The 18,650-nt window shown below is 44.8% G+C and overlaps 2 protein-coding genes and 1 long non-coding RNA gene across 6 annotated transcripts in view; 1 reads left to right on the forward strand and 2 right to left on the reverse strand.

Annotated features, from left to right (window-relative positions):
* Positions 1–84: 84 nt before the first annotated feature.
* On the reverse strand, positions 85–4,038 carry ZNF513 (zinc finger protein 513). 3 transcript variants are annotated; one of them, XM_056813195.1, is made up of 4 exons: positions 3,901–4,038; positions 3,102–3,281; positions 1,369–1,956; positions 85–1,257 (listed from the first exon to the last, which is right to left on the reverse strand). In XM_056813195.1, the coding sequence occupies exons 2-4, from the start codon at positions 3,124–3,126 to the stop codon at positions 434–436; spliced, it is 1,437 nt and encodes a 478-aa protein (XP_056669173.1). In that variant the 5' UTR covers positions 3,127–3,281; positions 3,901–4,038; the 3' UTR covers positions 85–433. The 3 variants fall into 3 exon arrangements, with proteins under 3 accessions (XP_056669173.1, XP_007476069.2, XP_007476070.2); XM_007476007.3 differs by lacking the exon at positions 3,901–4,038 and adding an exon at positions 3,622–3,833; XM_007476008.2 differs by lacking the exon at positions 3,901–4,038 and adding an exon at positions 3,359–3,504.
* Positions 4,039–4,616: 578 nt separating this feature from the next.
* On the forward strand, positions 4,617–15,037 carry LOC107649707 (uncharacterized). Its single transcript, XR_001623869.2, has 2 exons — positions 4,617–4,735; positions 14,527–15,037. It is a non-coding gene; the product is annotated as an uncharacterized LOC107649707 (long non-coding RNA).
* The window catches only part of PPM1G (protein phosphatase, Mg2+/Mn2+ dependent 1G), a 36,905-nt gene continuing 23,084 nt past the window's right edge, over positions 4,830–18,650 (reverse strand). For both annotated transcript variants that reach the window (XM_001371134.5, XM_056813194.1), the window contains exons 2-10: positions 11,411–11,480; positions 10,252–10,337; positions 8,907–9,039; positions 7,941–8,356; positions 7,228–7,371; positions 6,638–6,872; positions 6,147–6,276; positions 5,775–5,877; positions 4,830–5,483 (exon numbers count right to left, since the gene is read on the reverse strand). In XM_001371134.5, coding sequence (XP_001371171.1) covers positions 5,277–5,483; positions 5,775–5,877; positions 6,147–6,276; positions 6,638–6,872; positions 7,228–7,371; positions 7,941–8,356; positions 8,907–9,039; positions 10,252–10,337; positions 11,411–11,480 — 1,524 coding nt within the window. In that variant the 3' untranslated portion in view covers positions 4,830–5,276. The remainder of the gene's footprint in view (positions 5,484–5,774; positions 5,878–6,146; positions 6,277–6,637; positions 6,873–7,227; positions 7,372–7,940; positions 8,357–8,906; positions 9,040–10,251; positions 10,338–11,410; positions 11,481–18,650) is intronic.

Here is an 18,650-nt window from a genome sequence, read left to right on the forward strand (position 1 = left end):
GCCTGTGGCATTCCCCTCTCACTTGCCCCTGCTTTCACCAGAGGAGCTCTCTGTGCCCAGTTCTGCTACCACAGCAGACACAGCTCCGTTAGTGTTTCCTTTATTATAAAGCACTGAAATAAGTTAAATAAAGAGGTGGGAGCTGGGCGTTCCCCCAGCCATTCCCTTGACAGCCCCTAGGCTGACAGAGGTGGTGAGGAGAGGGCCCTCTCCACTGCACTCAAGGAGTGTTGAAGGCAAGGCCTCCTGGTCCATGGCAGGGTTCCCCCCCTCCATGGGATTCTGGGCTGGTCCATGTAAGGGTCTGGATTAGTCTGTATGGAACCCCTGGCCAGCGGGGGGGAGAGGAAGAAGAAAAAAGGGGGGCAGGTCTCAGCCTCAGTCTGTGTAGAGCTGGTCCGTTTGGAGTCCAGTGTTGGAGAGGGGACCTGGTTCAGGGTGAGTCCGTGTGGAGCCCCCTGCCACTGGTGGTGCTCAGAGATGTGGGGCCATGAGGACTGAGGGCAGAGGATGTGCTGTGGGTGGGTGCCCACCCTTCTGAGGCAGGCCCTCCGGCCCCTCCATGGCCGTGCACCTTCTGATGGCGCTTGTAGTTGTCCCAGTGGCCTGTGGTATAGGCGCAGGTCCCACACCGGAAGGGCTTCTCTCCTGTGTGCCTGAGCATGTGGCGCTTCAGGTTCATGCTCTGATTACAGCTGTAGTTGCAGAGACTGCAGCGGAAGGGCTTGTCGCCCGAGTGGATTCGACCATGGCGTTTGAGGTTGGCCAGGTTGCCACAGGCATAAGGGCATAGGGGGCACTTGTAGGGCTTCTCCCCCGTGTGTACTCGCTGGTGCCGCTTCAGGTTGTCCAGGTGGGCTGAGGCATAGGGGCAGCGGGCACAGCGGAATGGCTTCTCGCCACTGTGTGTCTTCATGTGCCGGGCTAGGTGGTTGGGGTAGTGAGTAGCAAAGGGGCAGAGACTGCAGGCAAAGCCCTTATCTCCAGGACCACGGGGGCCCCCGCTGCCTCCCCCTCCGGCTTCTCCCCGCATGCAGCGCCCACACATGGCGGCACCCAGGCGGCTTCCCTCACCTTCCCCTTCCTCCAACTCTTGCCCACAGCCTCGACAGGCCCAAGGGAACAGCAGCTCAGGCAGTGGCTCTGGTCCAGTACCTCTCAGCCCCTCCCCCTCTCCCCGCAGCTGCCCGCAGTCTGGCAGGAAGCTGGCACCACCTGGCGGCACATGGAGGCTCAAATCTGGAAGGAGCACAGCATCTGTGGGGAAAAGGTCAGAACGTGGGCTGTGACTCCAGGTACTAAAGGACCACTCACCCTTCTGTCCCAAGTTTCTTGGTCCCTGAGCCGCCCTCCCTACTGGCCCATTACCTTCTGGTCGATTCGGCACTGCCCCCTCCTGCTCCGTGGGGCTGGGAGGCCTGGGGGGTCTTGGGGCACAACATCGGAAGCCGCAGGTCGGGCAGGGAGGGCCAGGGGGGCCTGTGTGGGTGCGCTGATGGCGCCTCAGGTTGCCCAGGCTGCTGCAGGCAAAGGGGCAATGGGGACAGCGGTACGGCTTCTCACCGGTGTGGGTGCGGGTGTGGCGTGTCAGATTGACAAGCTGGGCAGAGGCATAGGGGCAGCGGCCACAGCGGAATGGTTTTTCCCCGCTGTGGGTTTGCATGTGCCGCTTCAAATGGCTAGAGTAGTGGGACACAAAGGCGCAAAGCCGGCACGAGTACAGCAGCCGAGGGGGAAGTGGTGGTCCCCCACCTGGTCCTCCTGCCCCACAGCATGGTCCTTCACAAGCAGGCCCCCCACAGAGTTGGCAAGCTGGGCCTGGCCTCTCACCCCCAGCCTCCCCTTGGCCCCTGGCTGGTTCCTCAACCTCACTCTCTGCGCTCAGCGCCCGGCCGCCCCCAGATTCGTCGTCACTCAGTCCATAGGGCAGCCCTGGCCGGGCCCCTAGAGAGTCTCCTGGCAAGACAGACACAGGAGGGGATGTCAAAAGTGGGTCGTGGTAGGCCTATCCCCTAATTTTCAGTTTCCCGATCATCATCCAGGAGAACTCACCTTTATTTCCTCCTTTGACATAACGACTCATTTCATCTATTGGGGGGGGGGAAGGGGGAGCAGGGAAGATATCCACTATTATCTATCCTATGGTACCCCTTTTGAATTTCCTCTAGAATTAAGTGCAGTGTCAGTGGATATTGGGCAGGTAAATGAGAAGCCCCCTTTCTGGAGCAGAAACCAAACTTTGTCAGCGATTGCTAGATTGACAAAATGACAACAGCTTGATGACTGTTTGATCCTTTAAACAATATCACAAAAACATGGTGGGGAGGGGAAATGTACAGAGAGAACAAATCCAAAATGTGATTAGATGCCTACAAATGCTTAAGATAAGGATCTAGGAGGAGTAAAAAAAAAAAAAGGACCATGACCTGAAGGATGAATCATGGATATAATAAGTTGGATCCTGAGCCATAGAGCTAGGCTCACAGTTTGGATCTATGAGGAGTTCCACTGCACTTCAAAGTCCTAGCATACAACTTAAAGCAAGTTTCAGGATGGTTAACAACTGCAATGAAAACGAGAAATGGACCACCTTCCACGTGCACAGAACTGTACCACAGTGATGCCTTCATTTTCATCATACCTCTGAGAAAGAAGTAGGGCTATAAACAGAAGGGTTATAAAATTGGGGAGGAAAAATGAAAAAATGTCTAAAGGGCAAGAAGGATAGCAGGTCTAGACTTGGAAGGTCAGGATCAAGAAAGGTGTGAGTGGTCAAAACTGGCCAGCTGAAAGTGGTACTAGAGGTGCCAATCCTTAGGATCAGGCTTTCAGGCCACTGGCATCCCAAGCTGGGGACCTGATAACAGCCAAGACTAGATGCAAAGAAAGACACAGGAACAGACTGAACGTGGTCAGGGTTTTGCAAGTAGTAGATAAAGTAAAAAAAAAAATTTGGCCTAATTCAGTTCTGGACCAGGACAAGATTTCCTTTTCTGCTCTCTGGATTAAACCTCGGTCTAAACTTGTCCATTCCTGGTCAGCAGAGCTCTGATCCACGAAACCCTACCCGAAAGAGATGGCTGAGCACCCCTTAAACCCACCTTCCGAGTCCCTCTCAAAGCCCATGAGCTGGTCGCTGCTGCCGTCACCTTCTTCTTCTTCTTCCTCCTCCTCCTCTTCCTCTTCCTCTTCCTCCTCAAACTCCAGATCTTGGCCTAGCAGCAAGTCACTCTCCAACACCAGGGCTCCCGGCCCCTCCTCCAGGGGGTCTTCCGTGTCCACTACGGAGAGACACAAAGCTTGCCGGCTCTGTCTCAGGGGCAGGGAGGTAGCAGGGAAGGGGGCTTGCCCACCTTACCCCAGAGCAAGGGCACCTGCCCCTGCCTGCCACCGTGCCCTGACCGCTCCTCTGGGAGGGTGGGAGCCTGAGCCGCCGGACCCTCGCACTGCCCACTACACACCGGACTCTGGGGGCTCACCCTGTGCTCCTCCCCCCAGTCTCCGACCCCCCCCCCCCGCTCCACCCCTCCCCCACCCCAAGACTGACCCCTCCCCCGCCCCGCCCCAACTCCCCTCCCCCCGCCCCTGCGCTCCTTCCCCCCTGACCCCTGACCCCCTCACATTTCACGGGCTGTGGGTGGCTTTGCTTCCTTCGGGGCATCGTGACCGGCTCCAGCCCGACGCGCCTCCGGCCCCGAGGCCGCCCCGCCCCTGCCTGCCCGCCTCGGCCCGCCCTCACTCCCGCTCAGGGCCCGCGGGCCGCCCCCATGCAGCGGCGCGGGCCCCGGGCAGCCCCCGGCCCTGGCCCCGGCGCCCAGCTCAGGCCGCTCCCGCTGCCGCCGCCGCCGCTTCCATTCATGGAGCCCCCCAACCCCCCTCCTTTCGGAGACCAGCTGGTACCTCCGTACTCGCTTCCGCTTCCGTTGCCGCGAAGCTCCACGGAACTCGTAGTCCATAGGAAACAGAAAAATCAGTCACTTCCGTGGCTTAGTTGCTCGACCAGGAAGTAATTGTGACGGGGTCGTAAGAAAACCAATCAGCAGTCGGATTTCCGGTGCTCCCCCCCCCCCTTTCTTTTAAGAGTCTGGCGCCCTTACCTCGAGCCCAACTGCCCTAGTTCCCCTCGGCCATAGAAGGTGGGTAGTAACACTCTTACTGCCCCACCCCATTCCCGAGCGCGGGCGTAGTTCTCCCTTCTTCCCCACGTTCTGGTCCGACCCGCAGCAGAGCCCGGTGTCCTCGTGCCTGGATCTCCACAAGACCCACCGTTTCTCTCCTCGCGCCTTTGGAACCTGGTCCTATGCCCCCTACCCCCGCCCCGCACAGACCTTGTAGTGACCCAGATTCTTTGAGCCCTCAATTGCTCATATTCCTGGGCACACCCACATACCTGCAGATGGAGGGGCACGGGCCTCGGAGCCAGGCCGGCTGCACACTGGTCTTGTGCTAGGTTTTGGGGCCTTTATAAAATTATTGCCAATGGTGCATTTCACTCCCCAACCCAGCCAACTCCACCCTTCCCCAATGTAATGTCCTTTTCCTTTGTGCCACCACGCATTTGAACACCCATCAACTGTGCCAACAATGCTTCCCAATATCGGCCTTAAAGTCTTCTTCAAAGTGGAGCTCAGGCAGTCCTGGCGCCACTAGAATGCTCTCTTCATTGCTCCTACCTCGTGACACCCCTCCCCCCCCAGCTCTTCACCAGGTATACCACTGGGGACACACCTTGTCGGTAAGGAAGGTGGACAATCAATATTGGCTGAATTGGGTTGTAGAGGAGTATACTTGGGAGTAGTTACAGTAAAGAAGGACACCACAGGGCACAGTTGGGTTTTGGCCTTTAGTCTGAAAAAGTGTTGATTGAAAGTGTACAACAGAGTGGGTGGAAGCGGCTAGGGACCAGGGAGCCGCCAATAAAAAAAAGTTCTTAAATAAAGTGTTCACAGAGTAAAAACCAGAACCACCAGTCCTTCCCTCCAACACATCAGCACAGGCACATTAATGGTGACTTGCACAGGGTCAAGGCCTCCAGCTGGTGCCGTGCTCTACCTCTCCCACTGCCCGGTGAGGGGACCAGTTGGGGGAGAAAGAAGGGGCTCCTGCAGTGTGCTGTGTGGAGGGAGAGCCCTCTTTGGAATGGGCTAAGCAAAGCCACCCCAGATCCCCCTGCACACCACATTTCCACTGCTAAGGCTAAAGGAAAAAGACAAAACTCAGTCTTAAGTCCGGTGGGCTCAGAAAACAGTCTGGGTGGGCAGGGGAGGAGATAGTTGCTATTCCTGTTTGGCTTTCTTGCTGTTGTCACTGCTGCCGTTCTCCCCAGCGGCTCCAGGGGTCACAACCTCCTCTAGTCTCCTCTTGCCACTCTCAGGCTGGGGTGTTGCTGTGCTTCGGGGTTTGAAGCAGATGATTATGCAGGTCATGTTGTCACACCCAGTGCCATCCCCAGAAGTGTCAGGTGCCAGGCACTGATCCAACAGCTGCAGGGAGAACAGGTTACCTGAGTCACAAGGTGGGGACAAGGGGCTGAACCTGAGTTTATAATAGGGCTGGCCCTGTTCAGTAAGTTTGAAAGGAGTAGAGGAAGAGTGCCTCAAGCTTCATGAAAAGGCTGTCACCTGCTGGTCAACTAAGAACTTCCAATAGTAAAGAAAAACTTCCATTGGGCTGGTTTAAAAGTTTTGCATTACTCCATGGTTTAGGCTGTAAGAGGTCCAATTTCCATTACATTTAGAGGGCCCTCCCACTTCTTCCCAGGGTGCTCAGCTCACCTCTTCCACGATGGAGGAGAGCAGTCGAAGCTCCCCATTTTCATCTCTCTGGCTGATCTTGGCCTGGATAAAATCCACCACTTCCTGGCTGCTCATCACATTCCTGTGGTCAAACATTACGGTCAGAGAACTACCCAGGCCCAGAAGAGTAGAAGTTATTGACAGTATGGAGGAGGTCCAGTTATATTACCCTCAAGCCAGTGAAGAAAAAACTCAGCTAGGGACCTTACACTTGGGGTTTTGACTCTCAAAGTCTCTAAAAAGCAGCTAAGGGAATATAAAACTGCGGGCACAGTGGCATAGAAGCATTAGGCACTGAGCAAAAAGTTAAAGGAAGGTCTATGGCAAAAGGAATTCCCACCCCTTACTTACCAGATGCCATCACAAGCGATGACCATGAAGTCATGGTCTTCATTGAGGGTTAGCACCTTAATGTCAGGCAGTGCAGAGATCATTTGCTCCTCGGGTGGCAGATTCTTATTTCTTTTATAGAAGTGGTCACCTGGTAGGAAAATGGATTGCCCTAAGTATTGCTATCTGGACAGGGAATTGTATTTGAGGCACTTGTACTTGCTACTCTCAGGTTTTGTAAAGTCATAAAGAACAGTGGGAAGAGACCAGGAGTGAAGTGGGTAAAGAACCAGGAGACCAAGCTCCAGCTGCCATTTAACTGTAATTTGACCTTTCATTCATAGTCATCTATAAAATTAGAGTAGTAATATCCTTTTGGTCATAAGGGGAGAAAATTATGTACATATTTTTACATACAAAGTGTTTTCAAATATTAAAAGCATGATACAGATGTTACCATAGATTGTCTTGGAAGAGTGGAAGTCCCAGCATTCCCTCCCAGAGTTGCTTACCAATGGCTCTAGAAAGGTTGAGGCCTCCATTGACTCGACCATCCATGGTAACCTTGCCACCAGCGTTTTTGATTCGTGCTAGCTCCAGTTCATCTTCAGGTTTATGGTCATAGGACATATCAAGGGCTTTGCCAGCTTCAGATACCACACATCGAGAGTCTCCTGCATTTGCCACAATCAGCTGCTTCCCCCGAATCAGAGCCACCACTGCTGTTGTGCCACTGTCTGAGCCAGGCTTTATGTGAGAAAAAAATGGAAAACATACCATGAGGACCACTGTCATGGCCCGGTGATCACTGACTCACCCAAATAGTTCCTCCCCAAGCCTGACCCTCTTATCCCCAGCCAAAGGGAATAGTGGAGGCTCCAAGTGCAAGAACTGTATCCACAAATTTAATAAGTGGAGGCTAGGTGAAAAAATCCAGGAAAAAACAATCTACAACTTTGCTCTATTAAGGTAAAAGATTCTTCAACCCCAACTTGGCTAACAATAGAGACCTTGTGGCCAAGGCTTTCATGCCAAGATACAGATGTGATCCCTATCCCCAAAATCAAAGCTTTACCCACATGCCTCTGCTTTCACTACACACCTCCTCTTTGCCCTCCATCCCAGGCAACATCATCTCTTCTTCCTCTTCTTCTTCCTCTTCCTCCTCTTCTGCTTCCTCTGTGTCATCTTCATCATCCTCATTTGCTTCCTCACTGCTGTAGCCATCTTCATCTTCACTGCACTCCTGCCACAGGGATGATGCCACACTGCTGAAATGAGGCTGAACCTTCTCTACCCTGAAGCCCACCCATCTACCACCATCAAATCCTACCTAGTCACACTCTCTCCAACCCCTAAAAACTGCAACTTATAAGATGGGAGTGGGAAAATTTCAGGGTGGGATGGGCATCAGATACCTGAACTGGGTTTAGTTATCATTAGCAGGGAAACAAACCCCAGGGAAAGCCAGAGATGTCAGCAAAAGGTCCTACAGTCAGTCACCTCCCCAAAACACAGCTAAAACACCCTCTCCAAGGAGAAGGAAATGCCCTAATATCCCAATTATCATCTACCTTCTCGTTTCTTCTTTGGGAGATGGTTGGGCTTCTGAGGGCCAAGACTGGGTCTATCTCTTATTGCCTCCACCCAGGAAGAGAGTTGAAGGTAATTGTGATGGTGGCGATATTAGGCTCAAGGAGGCTAAACCTTTAGGGGAGTGGGGAGGATGGGAGGGAAAGTTTGAAAAAAACGGGGTGGGGACAAGACAGTCCCTCTGTGCAAGTAGAGCACCTGTTGGCCCTCACAGGCCCTTACCTCACTGTCTTCCTCTTCCTCCTCTGCCTCATCTGACTCATCCTCACTGTCCTCAAAGAACTTGGACTTAGCAGCTCGAGGTGGCTTGGCGGGGGTGGAAGAGCAGGAGGGGCCAGCCTCTCCAGTGGGGGTGATAGGCTCATCGCCCTGGACTGCCTCAGTCCCACGTTCCAAGGTGGAGGAAAGGTCTGTGTGGGTCTCAGCTATGGGGCCATTCTCCTCCACAGAGGATTCCCCTGATGGCTCCTCAGGCCCTGCCTCCCCATTGAGGCCCTGGGACCCTGGTTCCTCACCCAACCCAGCCCCAGCCTTGATGTGGGGAGGGCCCTTGTGACAGTTCTGCCCGTAGCGTGTTAGAAGTTCCTCAATGGTCATGGTGGCCTCTTCATGAAGCAGGGCTGCTTCCTCATTGTCCACTGTAGGAAACAGGCTAAATCAGAGCCTTGTTATGCCTCTTTCCTTATGAAATCATTCCCTAACCCTCATTCAACAGTCCTACAGCTTAAGATTCAATTATTATCTCAACAGTATGTTTAAGGCCCCTCTCATTATTTGGTAGCAATGGGATCCCCTTTTCCTATATACTACTTGGGAAAGGCATTCAAGGCTGGCTTTTTACACCCCATCCATCATCAATCTATTATACCCTCAAATCTTCCTTTCAATTTTATTTACAAAACCTAATCTGACAGAAAAATCATGAAGAGCTCAGAAAACTAAGATACTGCTCCATCCTTGGAAAACATTCTTCACATGCTGGGCTAATTTGATTCTTAACTGTTACAGCTTAATAAGGAATCCCAGAAGAGTCCAAGGGCCACAAAAGAGTGCTGCCCTAGCCCATAAATGGCACACCATAGTGAATAGTAAAGACTCTCAGTCCTAAGGAAGCCAACCTCAAGGAGCTTTTACTAGCACTTTTGATGTTGCCTTTTGAAATAAATGGCACCATCAAATTGTACTCACCATCATCCTCATCAGCCACCTTTTCCTTTTCATCCTCATCCTCAGGAGGCCTTCCTGCAATCTGGGCCAGCTCTTTAATGACCTCTTCTGTGGTCAGTTTGGCATCAATAGCTAAGAAGGCATCTTCCAAAGCCTGAATTTAAGCAGAGTAATATGAAAAATACAGGAGATTTAAATAGGTTCTCAAACTTTTTGGTCTCAGAATGTCTTTACACTCTTAAAAATTGAGGATTCCAAAGAACTTTTTTAAAATGCAGGTTATATCATCTATCAATATTTTATACACATATATACATATATATATAACAAATTAAAACTGATATTAAAAATAAACTCATTACATATTAATACAAGCAATATTTTTATGGAAAATTTCCCCCAAAAAATCAGTAAGAAAATGTCATTGTTTTACATATTTTGGTAGATCTCTTTAATGTCTGGCTTAGTAAAAGACAGCTGGATTCTCATATTTACTTCTATTTTCAATTGTTGCAATATGTTGTTTTGGTTGAAATATATGAAGAAAATCACACAGATATGTAGTTAGAAAAGGAAGAAAATGTTTTTATAAGCAAATAGCACCTTAGTGTTATTATGAAAAGGGACTTAGGAACACCTTGGGGTTCTGGGATGACAATTTCAAAACTGCTGGCCTAAAGGAAATGCCTACCTACAATGCTATATAGTTCAAATAGATGTATGACATTTTATATTCTCTAGTACCTGAATTAAGGCCCTACAATTAAATTCAGAACTTTGCAAAAGATCCTGAACAAAGGATAAAGAGGCTAGCTAGATTCTAAAGATCTGGAAGAGAAAATAAAAAGAACTAGGTCATAAGGAATAAGGAGAAGGGAACAACCTTTATTAAGGACTTATTCTGTGCAAAGTATTGTGCTAATTTATAATATCTTTATAAATATCTCATCTGGTTCTCATAACAATTGAGGGAGGTAAGTATTATCATCTCCATTTTACTGATGAATAAACTAAGGGAGATAAAGGTTAAGCAACTTGCAGAGTCCAAACCCCAGTTTCTTACTCAGCTCAATATTCCTGGATTATAAAGGCAAAAATAAAAATGATATTTAGTATTGATTTAGTGCCTATTAGGAACCTCATTTGATCCTCACAAAAACCCTGGGAGGTAGATACTATTTCTAACATTTCTAAATAGTACTATTTTATATAGATGAGAAAACTAAAGCAAACAAATGTTAAATATGCCCAGGGTCACATAGCTAGGAAATGTCTGAGGCTGAGTTGGATCTCGGGTCTTTCTGACTCCAGGCCCAATATTCTATCTATCTACTTTGCCACTTAAATATTCAACTGGGGCTCTTACCTTCTGTAGTTTTCCTTCTTTGTATGCTTTCTGATCTTTGATGATATCAGGGAGATATTTAGCACAGTACAGTGCAACTTCTTCCCCTAGAAGAAAGATAAAAATCACTCAAAGAGCCTGTTTTATCATCTCTTTTAGAGGTATATCCACATACAGACAGTTTTTGCTTTGTGTAAGTGGACCATTTCACAGAGTACATAAAATTATATAAAGCAATTTTTATGTAATATTAATTTGCCTGCAGATGTGGAGAAAGGTGGGAGGAAGGAGACTAGCATATGGTTTAAAGGCACATTGGGACCAGGTACAGCCATATAGGAGCCTGTCCAGAACTGAGAGGAAAAGGCAAGTGGGGAGAAACATACATGGCAGCCAGTTACAGACACAAACAGGAGAAGATGGGCAACATACAAAGGCTAGGGATAGACACGTGGTACCCAAGTGGACAGACAGAAGACAAACATGCAGAGGCTTGGACACATGTAGGCAAACTAAGACAAAGGTCCCTCTTGGCATTCTTTTGAACTTGTAGGGTTTTTCTTTAAGTGTTATTTCTGGAGTGGGAGAGGCATTGGCTACTGAGGTGCAAGGGGCAGGAGCAGAATACTGTAAAATAATGTTAAGTTTTTAGAATGCAAATTTCTTTCAGAATTCTTTATATAAAGTCCAATTTGCATAATGAGAATTTATATAAAACAAGAACTGTCCTTTTTTCTTGTGGTATATCCAAGCCTCAGCTCAGAGATAAGATAACTTGGGGAGAGGCCCCCTGAATTAAAAAAAGTCAAGTCAATTTATGGCATACTGAATCATTAAAGCATTGTTAGGAAGAGGAGGCAATAGCAACAGGCTAAGTTCCACATGAAAGAAAAGTACATTTAAAGACAGCTGAAGAGGCTATAAACTTAGGCAGACCATGAGAGGCAGGTGCACGTGTGTGCGCACACACACAATACACACACAGCTGCTGCTAAAGTGAATAGGTCTGGATGTTTAGGTGGATGGGAGCCTTTAGCAAAGAGTTTGGGGCTCCTGTACCACAAAAGCACATAGAACTACTCAATTTGAAGGTTCAGAAGCTTAGAGTTCCACGAGCTATTCTTAACATAAAAAGATGTCCCAGAACCCTGAATGTCACAATCTGTCCAACTGTACTTACCTCCATGTCCATCGTAGACTGAAAACATGGCTGTCTCACTGTCCAATTCAGGAATACAGTTGTGAGCATCCTGAGAGAAGAACAAAATCAGAGTAGTGCTCCCAGAGCAAAAGTTACTTTCCTTCAACTTCCCTATGCCACTTCAAGTCTTGAAGATTTCACTCAGGACACAATCTTATGAACCATTCCTTCCCTGGCTAGTATAGGAAGACTAGATAGGGTAAGGTTTGTTTTTTTTTTTAATGGTGGAAATGAATGAAATTTAGAAAATTAGGTGGTTCCCAAACTATGTTGGCAGCCTCAGCCTAGTTACTTCACTCTTGGATATTCCAGTCTTGTAAACAGTTAGAACCACCTCTTGTTGCTGGGCTTCTAAACTAATCCTTCTGAAATTGGATTCAAAGAAAAAAGTTCTATCAAGAAGTGGCAATTCCCATGAGATCCCCTTAGCTCCACTGCAGCTTTCCTAAGCCAAAAAAGCAACTTGAGAGACTTTTCAATCCAAAACTTCACTTTATAAATAAGGAAACTAAGGATCAGGAAAGCTAAAAGATTTGTTTAAAATATATTGCAAGGGGAAGCGATAGGTTACAACCCAGGTCTCCTGAGTCCAGAGTTCTAATATATTTCTTTCTTTCATTCAATCCTTATGTTCCATCTTAGAATCAATACTGTGTATTGGCTCCAAGGCATAAGAGTGGTAAGGGCTATGCAATAGGGGTTAAGTGACTTACCCAGGGTCATACAGGTAGGAAGTGTCTGATGCCAGATTTGAACCTAGGACCTCCCATCTCTAGGCCGGGCTCTCAGTCCACTGAGCCACCCAATTGCCCCCTTTAGCTTTACTTATAGCACTGTCCCTAACAGTCTGATTTCCTACAAGGTTCCCTTATTCATAATCTCATTGTCCTTCTTGACTCTTTCGTTTAAGCAAGAGACTAGACTTTATATGAATAGGAATTTGGACAAGGACCAGAAAGGTTAACATGAAATTGACAGAAGCTCTCCTCTTCAGATTTCTAGTAACTATATTCTTCTTAGAAGTATACTGCTGAGGTTTTGGCCATCCCTGTCTTGTCAAGAGATGGATCCAAATATGCTCACTGATAATTTAACCCTGCTTATCCTTCAAGATGCAATCTTCTCTTTCTTTTTCAAGCCAAACTTATTCAAAGAAGTTTCTACATTTGTTATGTTTCTCCATTTGTTTCATTCCATGCAACTGTATAATTTGGCTCCTTCTCCCACCATTCTCCTTAAAGTCTTTCCAAAATCTTTCCAAGAAGTGAGAGGATACTCATCAATTGGGGAATGGCTAAGTAAGTTATAGTATACAATTGTAATGAAATAATATTGTGCTGTAAGAAATGAGGAAAAGGAACTCAGAAAACTTTGGAAAGACTTACATGAATTGAAGCAGAGTGAAATAAGCAGAACCAGGGGAACATTATACAATGGCAGGAATACTTTACAATGAAAAACTAAATAGCAAGTATTCTCAGCAATAAATAACCCAAAACTATCCCAGAGGACTCATGATTAAAAAATGCCATCTACTTCCAGAGAAAAAGAACTGAGTCCGAATCTGGACTTTTTTTCCCCACTTTCTTATTCTTTTTTCTATTTGAGTTTCCTTCCACAAAAGGATTAATTTGAAAAAATATCTTATATGATTGCACATGTAAAATCTGTATGAGATTGCTTACCATCTCAAGGAAGGGTAGAAGGATAGGGGAGAGAGGAAGGCGACATTCACTATTCTTTGAAAAATGTTGGAAACTGTTCTTTATATATAATTGGGAGGAGGAAATTTAATATCTTTTCAAGGTCACCAAGTGATCTCTTATAAAAAATCCTGCCCTTTGGACTACTGATCTAGTTAGCTTCCCCCAACACCAACTCCTTTTAGGGACTAAGTCAGGGAGCTTTTATATGAGATAGCTTAAGTGATGGGATGAAAAATTAAGTCAAGATCCTCAATCAAATTGTTATTGAAAATGGCAATCCCATTACTGGAAAGCTCCAATGAAGGATAGGAGAATGACCCTGGAATTACAAGGATAAGCCTAATCCTCTTGGCCAATGTAGATTCTGGTAGAGAAAAGGACAGTGCAAGTAACAAAATGAATTTAACACAAATAGTTAATTGGTGTTAGGAGTTCCATAACTGTACTTCAAGGAATATAGGGGAGTATTAGGTCAAATAGACTCAACTCAAGGATGCTTATAGCAAGAAAATTATTAGAACGAGATTAGGGAGCAGCTAGGTGGTTTAGTAGATAGAAAGCCAGGCCCAGAGATGGGAGGTCTTGGGTTCAAATCTGGTTTCAGACACTTCCTAGCTGTGTGACCCTGGGCAAGAAAGACATTTAACCCCAGTTGCCTTAGCCCTTACTGCCTTGGAACTGATGTCAATTCTAAGATGGAAAATAAGAGATTAGGTCCAATTCAGATCTAAGAATACAAGAGAATGGAGAAAGTGTCAGAATTGGAAATCCTAGAACAGTGAAAAGAAAAGAGAATTTAGTGAAAAGTGTCTTGGCTAGAGTTAAAGAAAAAGGGAAGTCAAAGAAGGGAATCTTTTTCAAAGAAATTTTTAGGGAGACTTCCCAGTATTCTGTATTATTCCCTTAGAAGGAAGCCAAGAGCCCCAAGGGGAAAAATGGATAGTTTCCAAGCCAAGAAATAGGAAAAAGAGCCTGGTTTTCCCTTGATGTAGCATACCCAACGCAGGCAGCTGAAAGTTGAGAGGGAGCTGAGCCAGAAATCTTGGACTAGGGAACTGTTAAGATCAAAAATTTCCTGAGCTTCTGTTTATAGAACCAGCCTATAAAGAGCTTTTTGATCAGGGTAGACTTCTCTAGGAAAGCAACTTTCAAGGAAAATGACTCCCAAAAGGAACACCCAAGGACAACATAATAGTACTTGCACTTTAGTCTGAAATAACATCTCTGATGAATTATATGATTTTCTGCTGAATGGCTGAGGAAATCAGCTAAAGAAGGGGAGAAAATCTGGATATTACAGAAGTGGTGGCTACAACTATTAGCAAACTAAAACCAAAATTGAATGCTTTAGTCCCAGAGCATTTACAACTTATTTCTCTCTTTCTACAGGACAAGATTACTGTAATCACAACCACAGCAAGCCCTGCTCTTTAGCTAGAATACAGTGACTTCTATACTAGGGGCCAGAAGGATATGAAGAATGCTACAAGTGCAGAAGAGGCACTCAAGAGGAAAAAGGGAAGGAAAAAATGCAACACAGACTGAGTTCTGGGATAGGAGAATTTGAGTTAATTTCTATTTAGAGTTATTCTCTAGAACAAGATGAAAATCTGCCCCTACCAGACTGCTGGGCTGCAGCAAGGAAAACCTGAGTCCCCAAACAAAGTGAAAGAACTTCAGCTAGTTATGGAAAAGCTTATGCTTTGGTGGTGAAATGACAAATATGATTTTTTTCTCCATAGGATTTTCACTCTTGACAGCTGAGAGTTAATGTGACAGCAGAAAAGTCTAGGGAGATTTCTGAAGAGGTTAGGAGGTCCAAGAGACAGTCACACCCTGCTTTATAAGACCAAGGAAAAATTCTATTAAGCTTTCAAATGAACCCTACTCCTTTAGCCAAGGAGAATTTTGAATTTTTGAATTTCAATTTTGAAACCAAAGCAGACCTTTTCCATCATTAGCCTGAAACTGTGGCAGGTACAGAGGAAAGGTATAGGGGGCACCCCTAGAACAAGTAGATATGGCAACTATCCCAAAATGGAATAGGAATATGGAGGTAACCCTACCCATTCTAAAGATGAAATGACGATATCTTAACCTTTCTCTGAAAATTCCCACCAAATACAAAGGACAAATAGAGTTCTATTATAAGGGGCCTTCTTTCAGATAAGGATAAAACCTAGCCCCCCAAAGAACATGATCCAGTCACACAGGGTGAACATAAACCTCACACCAACTGTCCACTTAAGGGGAAGTAACAACCGAGAAGGTTTTTGCTAACATCCTAGCAGGACCCCAAATTCAAACTAAATTCCAAATAGGCCACTTCTAGGAATAGGATTTTTTCAATGAGGAAGCTGATTCAGATTCAGTCATATCGTTAACAAATTATACATGAACACCCAAAGGGTGTTAGGTCCCAAGACAAGGAGCTTATGTAATTCTTTGATAGGACATCTCTCCATGTGTACAGGAACAGAAAGGGATTGACTTGTGGACAACAGATAATAGAGAACAGGAAGAGAGATGAGACTGCCACATACCATCAACATAATTAAAGAGCCATCTGTTCCCCTAAAATTCTTAAGAATATGAACTCTACCAATCAATTGATGAGTATTTATTAGGCATTTGCCTCCAAGGAGTTTACATTCTATTTGAAAGACAACATGCACCTATATGAAAATAAAAGGAATATATACAACACCTCAGTACAAGGTAATTTAGAAAGGAATTCTTGGAGAATGTGGCACTTGAGTTCTGAAGGAACGTAGAGAAGAGGTGGAAATGAAGAGGAAGAACATTCTAGGCATTGAGAACAATTAGCACAAAGGCACAGAGATAAAGAGACTTAAGTATTGTGTAAGAAAATAGCAATTAAGTTGGACAATGGAAATATATATGGTGAGTTAAGTTCAAGAAGCCTGGAAAGTCAGGAAGGAAGAAGTTGTAAAGGGTTTTTAAATGCCATACAAAGTAGTTAATAGTTTATCCTAGAGGTAATGGGAAGCCATTGGAATTTAATGAGAAGGAAGGGTGATTTGGCTAGAAAGGCACTTTTAAGACAATCACTCTGGCAGCTGTGAAGAGTATTACCCAGTGGAAGAGACTGAAGCAGGGAAAACAAATGGGAGGCTACTGAGATGAGAGCAAAGTTCAGTGTATCTACAGTTGTAAAATTAAGCTATTCTTGTCTGGAAGCTTGTTTTTTAATAAAATAAAAACCCTTTTTAACATGGAAAGGGACATTCCTAGAATTATTCTAACAACCTCTGTCCTGATCAGGACCAAATGTAGCTGAGCAATAGGAAGAACCAAATTCAATGTTGCCTTTAACACTTGTTAGTGATGTGGCTTTAGACAAGCCAAAAGCTCCTTAAAATTCAGTTTTCTTATCTATAAAATTAGAGAGGTGAAATTAGATGATCTCTAAGGGCTCTTCCAGCAATTCATTAATTTCCCTGCCCATACTTTACATCAGAGAGGGGAAAAGCTTGAAAAATCGCCTACCTTCTAGAATAAGAGGAAAATGGGAGAACAGATACCTGGAGAAAGAACTTCAACTTATAAACTAACAACAGTAGCCAAAAGGATAATCAGTCAATAAGCGTTTATTAAGTGTATACTCTATATGCCAGGCATTGTGCTAAGCACTGGGGATATAAAGAAAAGCAAAAGACAATCCCTGTCCTCAAAGTGTTTCCAGTGTAATGTAGGAGATGAGCAAAAAACTATGTACATGATAAACAGAAGATAGTTAACAGAGTTGAAGGTACTAGAACTAAAAAATACTGGGAAAGAAAGGATTCCTGGTAAAAGGTGGGATTTCAGGTGAAAATTGAAGAAAGTCAGGCCAAGTCAGGAGGGAAAAAAAGGACAGCCAGAGAAAATGCCTGGAATCCAAGGATGGAATGTCTTGTTCCTGGAGTAGCCAAGAAGCCAGTATCACTCTTTAGAGGAGAGTACATGGCAGTTTGGAAGGTCAAAGAAGACTGAAAGCCGGGTGGGAATATTATGAAGGACTTTGAATGCCAAACTGAGAATTTTATAGTTGATCCTGGAGGTGTAAGAGAGCCATATGAGTTTATTGAGTAGGCAGGAGATTTGGTTGGACTTTAGGAAATTACTTTGGTGATTGAAAACAAGAGTGGATTATAGCAGGAAGAGAGTTGAGGCAGGCTGAGCCACCAACTGTAATAAGGTTGATGAGGGCCTACACAAAAGTAGTGGCAGTGTCATAGAAAAAAAGGGGATATCAGAAAACAATTAAAAAAGAAAATTCAATTAAAAAAGAAAAGAGGCATATTCAAGAGATGTTGCAAAGCTGAATTCAATAGACCATGGCAACATACTGGATACAGGGTGTGAGAGTTAGTGAATAATCAAGGATGATTCCTAGTTTGTGAGCCTGGGGGACAAGGAGGGTGGTGGTACTCTCAAAAGTAAAAGGTAACTTTGGAAGACAGAAAAGATGTAGGGGGAAAGTTCCATTTTGGACATGCTGAATTCAAGATATCTGAAAGGTACTTGAAGATCTAACATTAAAGGTTAGCAGAAAAATTAGGGCTAAATATTGTAGAGAGGATTATTATTTAGATACTAGTTAAGTTCTGATATCCTCTCTAACTCTGATCTATGAATTCTATGGTATAGTTGGGAGAGGAGGAAACCCATTATATTTAAAAGCAATCAATCCTTTCAGGAATCCCTAACTATTATAAAAACCCATCAACAACATCAATATTTTCTTGGTGATACAATGTGGCTTTGAAATCACAAATACTATGATATTAAAAGAATAAAAATTGTAGATGACTCAAAAGGTGAATTGAAAAACACATGCCAGATCTAAGTAGGTTGCAGCACATGAATAATGGCCTCCACATGAAAAGTTTTAGGCTTAAAAAACCTCAAAGACATGATTAGAAAAAAATATGTCATTTGGTGAAAGAAAACACAACACAAGTAACACACTGGTATCCATGAAACATTAAAAGAATCAGAGGAAGTATTACTCAAGTACACCAAGTAGGACCTTTTAATGGATTTCATGGAAGGACAAAGATAAGCCTAAAAAATTATGAATATGAAGAATACAAATAACTCTATGAAATGATGTGGAACCACAAAGCAAGACCACAAGAACAACAATATTTACTTCAACCCTATAACTAGAAAATGACATCAAGGAGCAGCAAAACCAAAGGACAATGGATAGCAATCCTTTAAAAATAACATTTTTATTGATAACTTTTGTTTTTATGTTGCCTAAATTTCTCTTCCTGTAGAGCCATCCCATATAACAAAAGACAAAAAAAACAAAACAAACAAAAAACCCAGCACAACCAATCAATACATTAAAAAAAAAAGAAAGAAAATATATACAATTTTCATATCCAAGAACCTTTCTGTTAAGGTTATAGTACATCAAGGCCTCATTTCTATTTTTTCAACCAGTCCATAACTGAAGGGTATGGCTTATAAACTGGATGACTGAGTTGGATTAAAAAAAT

Source organism: Monodelphis domestica, chromosome 1 (genome assembly GCF_027887165.1).
Source record: "Monodelphis domestica isolate mMonDom1 chromosome 1, mMonDom1.pri, whole genome shotgun sequence".
NCBI classification, from domain to species: Eukaryota; Metazoa; Chordata; class Mammalia; order Didelphimorphia; family Didelphidae; genus Monodelphis; species Monodelphis domestica.

Coding starts and splice junctions, on each gene's coding strand:
- ZNF513 (XM_007476007.3), bottom strand. CDS start 3,661: ATGCCCCGAAGGAAGCAAAGCCACCCACAGCCCGTGAAAT. Junction 3,282..3,621: donor CCACCCACAGCCCGTGAAAT/GTGAGGGGGTCA, acceptor GTCTCTCCGTAG/TGGACACGGAAGACCCCCTG. Junction 1,957..3,101: donor CTTTGAGAGGGACTCGGAAG/GTGGGTTTAAGG, acceptor CTGTCTTGCCAG/GAGACTCTCTAGGGGCCCGG.